Source organism: Stegastes partitus, unplaced genomic scaffold (assembly GCF_000690725.1).
Source record: "Stegastes partitus isolate 25-593 unplaced genomic scaffold, Stegastes_partitus-1.0.2 Scaffold78, whole genome shotgun sequence".
NCBI lineage: Eukaryota > Metazoa > Chordata > Actinopteri > Pomacentridae > Stegastes > Stegastes partitus.
The window spans coordinates 206,130-219,076 of record NW_007577809.1 but is presented as its reverse complement, the minus strand read 5'-3'; the positions used below and the strand labels follow the sequence as shown (position 1 = coordinate 219,076).

At 41.6% G+C, this 12,947-nt stretch overlaps 1 protein-coding gene across 3 annotated transcripts in view; it reads left to right on the top strand.

Moving 5' to 3' along the window:
- stard13b (StAR related lipid transfer domain containing 13b) overlaps positions 1–12,947 on the top strand; it is a 59,841-nt gene that overhangs the window by 27,568 nt on the left and 19,326 nt on the right. Inside the window, exon 1 of one of the 3 annotated variants that reach the window (XM_008276625.1) lies at positions 390–1,244. The exons of 1 other annotated variant lie outside the window; for it this stretch is intronic. In XM_008276625.1, coding sequence (XP_008274847.1) covers positions 1,121–1,244 — 124 coding nt within the window. In that variant the 5' untranslated portion in view covers positions 390–1,120. Of the gene's footprint in view, positions 1–389; positions 1,245–8,080; positions 8,299–12,947 lie in introns of those variants that run through there. One more of the 3 variants, XM_008276624.1, reaches the window with a different exon arrangement.

Here is a 12,947-nt window from a genome sequence, read left to right as displayed (position 1 = left end):
CAAAAATAATTTCTGTATGTGTTATTTAAAGTCAGTTCAACATCCAATTTTGAATATAAAGCTAACATAAGTCGGCCTGTGAGGTGAGATTCACCCCTTTTCAAGATTTTACATTTACTTTTATACTGATAAAGCTGTCTGTTCTTATTTAATTGACTTTTGAATGTGTTTACTAAAGCATACTTTTTGTGTACATGTCACATTGACATTCAGTACATACTGTAGATAAACTGACTAACTTTACTGTTACTATTATAGCTTAAATACAATAATTTATTAAATAGATTATACAACAAATACATTTCTTTTATATCAAGTGGTATCAATGTCGTCCCCAGGCATAGGAGTCCTCATAATTGAGCATTATTCTAATGTTGTGTGGATGTTGTTGGATTTTAGGTTTCATGTTGTGAGGACTTTAATGAGGTCACAGAATGTGACTGCTCAGCCTTGACTTGTCATTTGAGTGAAGTAGCCTACACAGTGTAGATCTGTAGTGACAGGGTGCTGCGTGGGTTGCAGAGTGTGGTGCCTTCAAGTGCTCCATGTAAAACTCTGCTTCAAGGCTTATATTTGGAGATGTTGGGTGTGCTGTAACTCTAAAAAAGTGACACTAACGAGCTGAGCTGCAATATGCAATCATCATCAGTCCTTCCAGGTTTTCTCCTTTTATTTTCCAGGCAGAGTTAGTTTACCGTTTTGTTGGATAAATCATGCGCGCTGCATTACAAATCCCCACGTTCCCCGCAGCCCCTGAAGGCGTCACGGCTGCTCCTCCGCTTCTCTGAGCGTGGATCAATTCACACACACACAAACACACGCACACACACACATCTGGTGTGAAGTGTGAAGCCTGTCTTAGTGCTTTACTGTCACTTTTACTATTGTTTCCTAACCGAGAGGAATATTTTTTATTTTATTTTTTAACATTTTCCCTCTTAAAATGTTGACAACTTCGTTTGGAGAGCGGACACCAAAGTCAGGTTTGCAGCTGAAGTAGAAAAGAAATTGTAGCTGGAGAAAAAAAAGAAAAAGTGTAATTAATTTTTAGTTTCGGGGACTTTAACGTGTTTGTGGGACCAGGAGGATTTTATTATTATGTTCGAGTGGAGGATTTGAGATGACTTCTAAAAGAAACTCTACGAAGCTGAAGCTCCGGCGGTCTTTCAGCGAGCAGCTGCGGAGCTCCACATCCAAAGCCTGGGATTTACTCTGGAAGAATGTCAGGGAGCGGAGACTGGCAGGTCAGTAGTCCGATCCAGGCAGACCTGAGCCCGCAGGAAAGAGTGAAGTGTTGTCCAGCAGCACAGCAAAGCCTCAAGTCAACCCTTCTTAATAGGGTGAAGTTATTTTAATGTGTGGATCTCATAATTCAGAGAGTGCATCAATGAAAGTAGTGCAATTTGTTTTGTGGATATAGTTTTAGAGTAATTTCTTTTTTTAGTTTTGGAAGCTTTACTCTCTCCTAATTTGTTTATAATGATGGCCAGTAGTTCGATGCAGTGCAGAAATATCTTGTTAAATTACTTCATTTGTGCATGTAACCCAGTGCAATTTAAAAATGAGAATCTCCCAAACACCGAAAGTGCAGAATTATGTGCGTAAATGTTTAGTCCTAATAGACAAAAAGCTCAGTGTGATTGTTGTCATCAACGTATAACACGCACAGCACTCCCTCGCCTTTATTTACAGTGTTTTAACGCCAACTTTCTCCGTTTTAAATGACAATGGCCCTTGTTGTGCCGCAGAGGGGCGCTGATGCGTAATTTTTGCGCGTTAATGAAATGGAAAGTGGATGAAAGATGAACGAGGATGGACAACAGCTGAACAAAGTGTAGTTATCACCTTGCTTATTGTGCAACTTTAACATAAAAGCAAGAAATTGCACACTTTTTTTTAATCTACCTTGTGATTTATTCAGCTTTAATTATTGCATTTTAAGTTTTATATCCTTATGCCATAGCTGCATTTTCACTTCTCCATGTTTCTGCTTCTCAGTCCACCTCTGACACAGTACAAACCAAGTTTATCTCCAGCTGCTCTCCTTCCTAATATGAATACCTGGCTGCAAATAAATTTGGACTCAAGCAGTTTCCTCGCAATGTGACTCCAATGAAATGCTCTATACATACTTGCTTCAGCCTCCTAAAATGCAACTGTCTCACCAGAGGACAGAACATGTTGTGCTGCCAAGCATTGTTCAGTCACGTTGAACTTCATTTTTTTTTCCGCGGCACAGTCTCTTCAAGCGTATATTTCTTGCATAATGTCTGTGAAATTGTGCTCAGGGGATCTAGAATCCTCTATTTGATGCAACCATTTAAAGAATGGTAATGTGGATTCAAATACTTAACTCAACATGAAGCAATATCTCGCTCATTTGAAGCAAGGAAAAATATGTGATGTGTTACACGGTGTGGAGAATGTTTAAGCTGGTTTGGATGGAACGTAGGGAAAATGGAAGATTTAGAGGTCGGCGCCTGGTGCAGTGGTTCTATCAAAGGTTTTGAGAGTGTTGTGTGTCAGCGGTGGAAATCAATCATTTGTGCAGTTGCCTAAGTGCACCACCAGGTGCAGTGAATTGACCACAGTTAGAGACTCATGTGGGAAAGCCACATGAATTACAAAACAGCTCAGTCTTCTTCAGGCGGAGTTTAAGTGCTGAAGTCATACAAATAGGGAGCAGATGTTTTACGTGATATATCAGAACCCACTGGTGTGTTCTCCTTTGTTTAATGGGATTCAAAGCTGCTGTTCGATTTTCACACAGTATTTTGTGCGTGACGTCTCATGCGTGCTTGGCTCAGTTGTGCAGCCTGCTGAGGCCCGTCACTGATGCAGCAGCTGAGTCCTGTGATGTCTGGATATTTGACACATTAATCTTGCATTCTTTTCCATATACAGTCTGTATCTCAGTGATGAGTGCCATTCATCAGGCTGTCTGTGCTGTCCCGAGGCCTTGAGCTGCTGAAATACACACTGAACAATGACAGGACACATATATAGACCAGGCTTATGCAGATGACTGAGTTATTTGAATGTCATTTTACTTTTTTGAGCCCTGATGTAAGTTTTTTTTTTTTCCTAGGCTGCCATATGTGGTCTAAATGTACATATTTGCACTTTTGGTGCCTTTGTGTATATATAGATGGTGGTGTAATCGTGGTATGCAGAGCTAGAGTGATATTTGGGGCAGGCAGCAACAAACCCATGATTCTTTTTCTAAACAGAAAAAACGGGGTGAGGAATTCTGGGTTTGTACGAGATTTAGTTCAGGTTTTGGCACTGGACAGCTAATTTCTTGCTCATCAGAGATGGATTTGGCCCGTCGGCAAAGAAATTTATGCATGTCACATTGCAGGAGGTGACCCATTTACAGCCAAACACTGGTGGATAGCAGCTGTCTCAGGAAGTCAATTTAGGAGAGAGCTGCATTAAGTCTTTTTTAAACCTTAAATCACTGACTCCAGCCTGGCATACTGACAAAAATGTGGAACTTATGACTTTTAGACTTTTGAATTCATATCGTTGCTGCTGATGTGTTGAAGGTCACTCGGCAAAAACCAAATATAAAAGGACGTTCAGAGAGCGCAGACCTCTTCTGTGATATGGGATTTTGCAGATCTGAAGCAAAGTTTAATGGGTTCCTTCATGAAAAGTGGCTTGGTAGTTTTTGTGTAATCCTGCTGACAGAAAGGACATGACAATGAAAAAACCATATACTCAAAAAAAAAAAACCCCAAAAACTATGGTGACCTTTATCTAGTCACGCATCATTAATATACAGATTAAATGTAAAGCAGGAACCAAATGCTGATTAATGTGAGCTGTCATAGTCCATCTAGAAAAGTGCATATCTTAAAGAGATTAAATAATTGGTATGTCTAAGGGTTTGACTTTAAGTTGAGGCAATTGCTGTGCTCCCAAAGATAGATGAAAGTAAAAAGATGTTGTTAATGTCTTTTGACAAGTCTAGCATCCTCTGTTCTGACTGATTTGATTGACATTCATCTCATGAAAGCAAAACCAGTTTGTGCACAATACAGAAGCTGATGCAACTGAATTGTGGTATTTAGTAAAAACATACAACAAGGTTGTATGCATTGTGCTGCTGCATGGGGCGTCCATTACAGCTCTTAAAGATGTTGGTAGTTTTCTTTTCATTATACGTTTAGGAAAAATAGACTTGATGGAAGAATGGCCTTGCTGGCTTGAAAACTTTATTGTTCCTTTCATAAATATGCAGAATTTAAAGCTTGTATTTGTATGTTTTTGTGCTGGAAAACCATCCCAGAGCCAGGAATACCCAGTGCAGAATACAAGTGTTTGCTCATGAATCAAACCACATCAGAGTGCTGCCGTAGCCACAATACACTGCTTCCACACTCATCTGTGGGCTTCAAGCTTCAACAGGCAATTATTGTTATAATCACATCTGACTGGACTTGAGTTTTAGAGTGCAAACTGAATCAAACCAGGATATATAGCAATATACCGCATTACAGCTTTGGCATAACAAAAATGATCTCACAATATGTAAATTGATATGTTGTTAAGTCTCTTTACTCCCAGTTTTAATACAAGAAACTTCTTCCATAATTACAATTTAAAATTCACATTATTAGTCTCAGTCAATAGAGAGTGTCTAGTTACCTCATCTCAGTATTTAGACAGATTATTCTACGTCATTTAACTTGCACAATAAGGAACGTGACTATGTTTTTCTTAAACTGCGATATTTGCTTGGCACACTATCTCCTGCTATTTCTTAAGAGAACATTTATTGAAAAGAACTTAATATGCAGGGGAGTAGCCTGGATATCTCGGGACACACCTGTGTTTTGGGAACAGCCCAGCAGCTGCTGGAGGAGTATACGCTACTCTTAAGATTAAGATCTAAATAATTACGCATGGAGTCTTACTTAAAGATCCTCTCTGTGTCAACAGTTGAGAGTTGTAGTGGGTTAAAAAGTTTGCAATCAGCCACCTCATCCACTGGGATACGCAGCTCAACCGGTCTTATAATATTAAAGTGTGATTTACATCCAGACCTGAGCTCACAATTCAGACATTTGGCGGTTCATGAGGTGGAAATCTTCTGTCACACTAGGGCTATTCTTAAGCCCTAACCACAGGAAACACAGGCACACCAGAACCAGGACGGCCCAGTGCAGATTACATATGTCTGCTGCTGATTCAGACCACATCAGAGCGACGTCTACTGCCTCCGCGCTCATTATCGGTGGGCCGCAAGCTGATTCAGAATATAAGTTTCCTTCAGCAAGCGCACCTGACTGAAGCTGAGTTTCAGTAATGAAGGTTCGACATGCATTAAATGCCTGAATTACAGTTTTGTCATAATAATATATTTAATAATAATAATGGTTGTGTCACTGTGCAATATGACATTCAGTTAATTCACCCTCAATTTTTCCTCTTCCTCTCGGATATCTATTTTTTCCTCACAGCACATTTTTTCATTCATTTACCATTAACTGCCATCACTGTGATGAACAATAATTTCCACTTTGTCAGCCCAGCCAGCCTCGGTATGTGTTTGTATGTCTGTAATGTGAGTCTGGATTCCTGTTGCAATGCTGTATAGTAGTTGAGCTCTGAAACCCAGACAGAGGCGTGTTGAAACAAGTTTGATAAGGGCTGGAGTCGCAGTGCTCCCTCTGAGGACAGACCACAGCCATTTCTTCATGGCATGCAGCACAAAGTTAAACACAAGGACACCTCTGAGCACACTGGAGATCTCGCAGCACTTTCACAATCCCCGCTGAGGAATCTGAATGCGGACAAGAGACAATGACACCATCAATCTCACTCATTATGATGTTGCCTAGCAGTGGGTGATTGATTCTGTAATGCAATACGTGTGATGCGCTTGGTGAATTTCATCGTCTAGACAAAGAAGGAAATAAGAACCAGAGAAATGGGTTCAGGGAGATCACTGTTCCCAACAGTGCTGCCACTCATTTTCACGTCTGACACCTTCAGCGATCCTTTTACAGCATGAATGAATACAGGTGTTTGTGTGTGCAAAAAACTGAGTCACCGCCCAATGAAATCATTTGAATAGTGTCACACCATCACCTAGTACTTTAAAAAAGCAACAGTCTCGTATTAAAATAGCTCCACTTGAGGGGTGTGGGGAGGGCCATTAAACCCAGGAGAAGTTTATGAAAATGCGCAGCGTGCTCTGAAGTGTGCTGCTGAATTGTGGTCTTTGTGAGCTTAAGCTCGGGTGGATTTTGCCAGCCAGGGAGAGGAACAGACAGGGGCTGTGTTTAACTTGGTCGCTTGCCCATTTGCGCTCTATTCACGTGTATGGCGCCATGCTTATACTAAACAGGCGAGCCTGTATGAGGAGGCCAGGACAGCAGCAAGGAGAGTGGCAGGGGGCTTGATTGGCACTGGGTGGGTCTGCTGGTACAGATGTGGGCTTCATTTCAGTGCTGACGAGGTTGTTGTTTCACACTGCGAACCGGCCGATACACTTTTAAATCAGAGGGGGAGTATGTTTTGGTTTTTATGTAAAATGTTGCTTCAAATGGTGCAAGACTATTTACATGTTGCCAGATTATTGTAGTCTTGTATAATCAGACCGTTCTCCAGCACTGACACAGGCCAGTGAAGAATGGTCTAGTTGCACCTCATTATCAGGCTGATGTAGGGGGAACACTCTGGCATGTTTGTCTTTCTTTTAACCAGTTATTATTGTCTTAGGCATCGCTAAGCCAAGGATGCGGCAACAGTGTCCTCTTGCATATTTAAAGGGAATATATTTGGTGGAACGCTTGCATACAGGAGGGCAAAGACTGTCATTTAAAATTGCAAATTCACCAAAAACTGGCATTTACAGCATGGAGGTTGCTTCTCTGTAGGTTGTTGTTGCTTCCTCTAGTGAAGGTGCTTTTAAAAAAGTTAGCATGTAGCTGGATGTCAGTATGTGAATTTACGTTAAACGTATTGGAAAATAATGCAAAATAGTAGTGTTTCCAGGTTGGGTTTTTTGGCATTGCATTTCCTCCATTCTCAACCTTTTCACTTTATCTAGTTTCCAATCTCAGTTGGATTGCTGTCTGGAACGATTCATCTTATATTACTTCTCCTTCCTAGAAACTGGAAAGTCACAATGGCTTATTGCATATAAAACTAGAACAACTGTATGCTAAGAGAAAGATATAATACTATTTAGTATATTCAGACTGGAATTTTGAAATTCCTCCTTTTTTCTTTTGCTCTTTATGGCCTCACAAGTTTAGTTGGTGCCCGTTGGCCTACGTCATAAAATATAAAAAGACTCTGAGTCCTTGTTTACGAGCTGTATGCATATAATGAGTATTAAATTATGTTAATTGTGTAGTAAGGAACTGAGACTAGACGTGTCAGAGGTTTCAGAACTGAATGAGTTACAAGCTGGAGTCTGATCTCTGCTTCTGTGTTAGTAAAAGGGGATCGAGGTCATTTGTGTATTCAAGCTAAAATCCATTTTTCCCCCTGAGTAGCTGACACTTCGAGGAGACCCACTGAGCCGGCTTCCTGTGACTGGAAGTAGTGGTAGTGTGGTGGGGGTGGGGGAGCAGAAATTAGCATTCTCCAACCAAGAAAACAACTTCTCCCTCTCTTTCTCTCTCCTCTGCAGCTTTCTCTAAAATGGCACACACTCTCGTCCAGTAAAGTTGGCACCTGTGTGACCAGCAACAGCAGGAGAGTTGTTCTAATGCAGGGCGGGTCCAAAAGCCACTATTTTTGTAAGCCCTCCCACACCCCACTTCATCCACTCCTGCTCTCCTTACTCAGTTCATAGGCATTCCAATGGTATTTATATTTCCCTCCAGAGCAGGGGGAAGTTGACAAGCGTTCACACAGACATTGGATTCAGCTCGGCAAGGTGGGCAGTACTCCCACCTCTTCCTTCCCATTGGCCGCCCCGCGGTCACATGGCCCGCATAGACAGACTGAAGTGTTGGCACTCCTCCCCCTAGGCTCCGCTGTGCCCTCCCTCTCAGCTCACTTTAGGCTTTTTGCGCATGTATGTGAAGTTTTCTGTTGGTGAGACAGTGTGTGTGGGTGAGAGTGTATCAGCCAGTGGTCAGGGGCTTGTTTTGGGGTACAGTGTTCCAGTTATGTTTCGGGAAATCCCAGAGTCCACGGGCAGCGAGTGTCTGGGGAGTATGACCCCAGAGACTCAGGATATCTACCTGAGAATGGACCATCACCGCAGACGCTCCGGCTACAGGCTGGGCAGGATCATTGCCAGGCAGCAGCTACTCAAGAAGATTGCTGGAGGTAGGAGAAGAGTTTGAGCTGGAGTGACAGTTCAGATCTTTGGTTCAGTCTTTCAGTTGTGAATCAGCTTTTCCTTTATAGCTCAGAGCCAGCTGTTAGGTCGCCTCTTGAAATGAATCCCTGCATGTCATACTTCCAGGAATGCAAAGACTAACGGTTAATACTGGTAGTCAAAACATGTGGTGAATAAGATGTGACATGTGCGTATGGATGACATGACACGCTCACAAATGAGTCTTTTTTTTATGTTTGGGTTTGATTGTGTTTGTCAAATGTCAGTTCATATCTCTGGCTCTTTTTTACTCGCTCACTTGTCTCCAGATAAAAGCGGAATTCAATAGAAATAATCTTTTTTTTTGCGATACACTGATATCAGGGCGTGTTTGTATTTGTCACGGTGGAAAAAGACAAACTTGACCTTCAGCCAATTGGAAGTCAAGGGTGCAGCGGTGGTAAATAGTCGGTATTGACTGGCGATAAGGTGATAAGCTGTAGGATCAGTTATGTAAGAAGAGTTGAGCCCACAGTGTAAACAAGAGATATCAATAGATGTCTCGCTTGACAGCTTTACAAGCCCTTAGCTCATTTGCGGACGGCTGCTTGTAGCCAGTCGAGCAATAGTAGTGTTTTTTCAGCACAGCGGGGCTTGACCTCCCATTCAGCTTTCTCCAGGACCTATAACCTCTTGCCTTTTGCATTTACCTGGAGATTTAAAGTTCACTCCCTAGAGGCCGGGAGGGGGCAAAGCATGCATAACAATAGGGAGGACAAAATGCTGAGACTCCCGCTCCCTCCTGCAGGTGTGAACACCCTGACGCCGGATCAAAGGGTGGCCGTATTTCATAAGTGCAGGAGCTTCACCAGTAAGAAACTTTAGCCGTCAGATGGCAACACACGGCATAGCTCTCTGCCCAGTCACACCAAGGAGAGCATGAGTCATAACTTATAATGCAGATAATGCAGCCTTTTGTGCAGCTAAGATTTCCCGTGTAACCACCGAAGACTGAGGCAAAGCACGAGGCATGTTTTTCATTCTGATGATGTTAAAAAAGACACGCAATGACTGTGGTTGGATTGACGTGTGAAAGTCCCGGAGCTGCGTGCACGTCCGCTTGTTTTCAGGGGGGAATCTCTCCATGATCTGATGTTTGCTGGCGTGTGGAGTCATGTAACCTGGCATGTGTTTTCAGATTGCAGATGTCTGGTTTGACAGCAAACCAACAATTTGGGTCATCTGTGACATGGACAGAAAATATGTATGTTTCAAGTGTCACTTTAACCACTTTTGTTTTTGTGTTTAATGTTAGTTGTTTTGTGGGGAGTAGCGTGGATGTTTTTTTTATTTAGATTTTATTTTATTTTTTTAACAAATACTACTTCTTGTACACGGGACAGATTTTATTGCAATTTTCTTGTATTTTCTGTGGCATTTTCACAGTGAGTAAAGATGTGTTTTGGCAAAAATGTTTCCTCTCAATAATATTAACAATTCCCTGTTTTCACTAATTCAGTAATAATTTAGCTGTGGATTTAAAATCTGTATTTTCAAGGCACCAAAGGCTCAAAATCTGAAAGTTTTCAGTGAATGAATTTCACATTGAATTAGTTTGTTTAAGTGCAAATGTACAAATTCTACTATTTCTTTCTGGTAATTGTAATATTTTATTCCAGCTTGCCTTAAAAGCCATAATTAAACAGTTTCCTTGCAGTTTGACTTTTTTTCTTCATCCCCTCCCCTCTCATTTTATCCCTGTATCAATCTTTTGTCATTTAACTTCATGTTGAGTGCATTGAGGTGAGGTACCGTTTTAACAGACTGACTGCCACAGAATCGATCTTCATGTGTTGCGGTGGCTCCTGCATTCCAGCTGGACGGTCCTGTTGACATAGCAGGTTGAAAGTGAGTGGGGGCCATGGTGACGGGCAGAGTTACTCACGTATTGTTTCACCCCAAATTCCAGGGAAGCCTCTTTGGGTCTTAGTCATGTTTCCGATTTGATGGCATTTCAAAACCACCGGAGCTATGTGTGTGGGTTGTTCAGTCCTCTATGCTGGGATGGATTAAAGATCCACAAGTTCTCATTGTCCAGCAAGTATGCCTGGTTTGTCTACTCAGCTCGGAGCGCAGATACATGCACATCTTTTGTGTAGCAAGATGGAATGAAACACACATTTCAGGGTTGATTTGCAAAGTGAAGGGGTCTGTTTTTGTTGTAGAAGAATGTGTCTTCTTTCCTGAAAATATTGCTGAGATTTCGGCGGAGTCGTCCATATGTCATCACTTTGGAAGGGCTACTGTCTTTCTGCAGCTCTCTGCTCTGTCGTCCTCATTTCCTCCCTGCTCAGCCCATCTCAGGATTCTCAGGATTTCTGCATCTGTTGTAGCTACTTGTGCATCACAATTACATACTGTACACAATATATCAACATGCATTCCTGTCCACAGACAAGGCTGTGTAGTCAATGGCCATCTTTTGTTCTTGTGTTTAAATCACCACAGTGGAAGCTGTCTTACTGGCCACGGGATTTTTGTAATATCGAGAAATGTGTTGAGATGTGTTTTATTCATGGAATTTTACTGATGCATTGAGTATTGTAAAGAATGTCAGTAATAGCCAAATACATTTTAGAATGCACATATTGATTTTCCACCCTTTTCCTTTACACTATACGAGACTTTTCACATATTGTTCACAAACCATTTTTAGTCTGTTCTCCGGTTTTGCCATGGAAAAGTTTCTGGAAACTTCATCAGCACTTTGGTGGAAACCCTGAGCAGCTGAAAGCCACACCGTGACTAAAGGCTTGCTTGCTGACTGTTTGGTCCTTTTCCTCATTGAGGGGCTGTTGTGTCTCCGACAAGATGCTCTGTCCAGTGTGACCCCTCCATGGCCCTTCTTCATGCCTTATTGACCTCGGTGCAGCCCGCGGGCTCCGATCTCTGGCCTGGAAATGCCATTAATGCGCTCTGCCACGGTTGAGAGCGCTGTATGTCTCTTGTCAAATGACACAAGTTGTTGCGTAGCAGCTGTGTGTGTGTCAGTGAATCTGCCTGTGTGTCTGTTGAGATACAAAGCATGTCTTTTATTTTGCTGTCAGGGCTGAAAGGCTCGTGTCTTTCAGGTTATTGTGCTGTCAGCTACAATTGTTCTTATGCTGGCACATATCAGTATTTGGACTATGTACACTGTTTTTTGCCCACAGTGCATTTATAGATATGTACATCTTGTATTGCATATGTTTGTTCTGTTTTATTTTAACTGCCATATTGTCTTATAACCACCAACTACTTCACATAAAGTGTAAAAAAAGTAAAGTTTTAGTCTTCTGCAAAGTTTAAATGATTAACTAAGGAAACTAAGTCAGGGGAAAATGTTGGAGCAGGACAATGTGTGGAACGCTTGCACACTTGAACATTTTAAATGCTTTGCAAAGAGTGTACAGGAACACTTCAGCTTGTTAAGAGGACAAGCTGTACCGTCCTTCGTCTGGTCCTCCTCTGACTAGAAGGTGGGTAATTGTTTGAAAAGAGGTTTGCATTGTTCTGTCTTTTGAGAGGTCGTATTGGTAAAGGGGCTCTTCAAAGTAAGGAATCTAGTTAGACTCTGCCCTTTCCCTCTCAAGACACCACTCTGCAGAGCACTGCATTATTCATCAGTGGTCTGCTACAACATGTGGCACGTTTGATCAACTGAGAGTGAAACAAATATAACTGCTCCTTCATTCAGATGGGGGTTTGATGATAAGTGAAGATGTAGCACATTGTTTACTTAGCTCATATGAATCTGGTTTATCTTTTATTCATGAACTTCTGTGTTGGAAACAAGATTGTTATGCAGATTTTGTTTGCTACCTTAAGGGGGCAGTAAATAATACTGACAGGGAGCGAAGAACAATTTGACAGTGTGTTTGGCTGATAGTCTGCATCCAATACTACAGTCATCACATTTCAAATTATTAAATCTTTGGTTTGCTTGCTCTGTTGGACACATATGAGACACAATTGAAAGAATAAGAAAACAATTCCACATCAAGCTGGGAGGGTTTGGTATTTGCACGTTGCTATGTACTAAATGCTACTGTATTGTAATCAAGTTTGAGTATGTCGTGTGTTTGCACTGGAAAAATGTGAGAAAATGATGCACAATCAAACTACAGACTGTGTGCATACTGAATATTTTCCTTTTTTTAAGGATGCTATTTAAGGACAGTGTTCGCTGTTGTTTACAGCAGAAAAAATGTCAAACTAATTGTGTGTGGTAGTGCTTGGGAAACCAAATGTAATCAAAGTATATCTTTAAAAGACTTCCAGTTCTCTCTTTTAGAAGTTTAATTGGCAGCGACAGTCCAAGTCGCAGTTCAGTTGGCATCCAGTGTGGCATGTAGTGTATCATTTCCTGTTTATGAAAAAGCATATTGGTTTTCTTTGTGCAGTTAGCTATGACAGGATGGAATACATACTGTATAGCTTTTAATAGTGAAGTGGATTTGGGGCATGTTGATGTTTGCATGTTGTTAGTTCTGTGAGAGACCGGCGCACTTTCTATTGTCTTTGTGGGATAAACTGATGCTGTAGAGCAGGGGTGCCCAATCCTGGTCCTCGAGAGCCCCTATCCAGCATGTTTTAGATGTTTCCCTCTTCCAACACA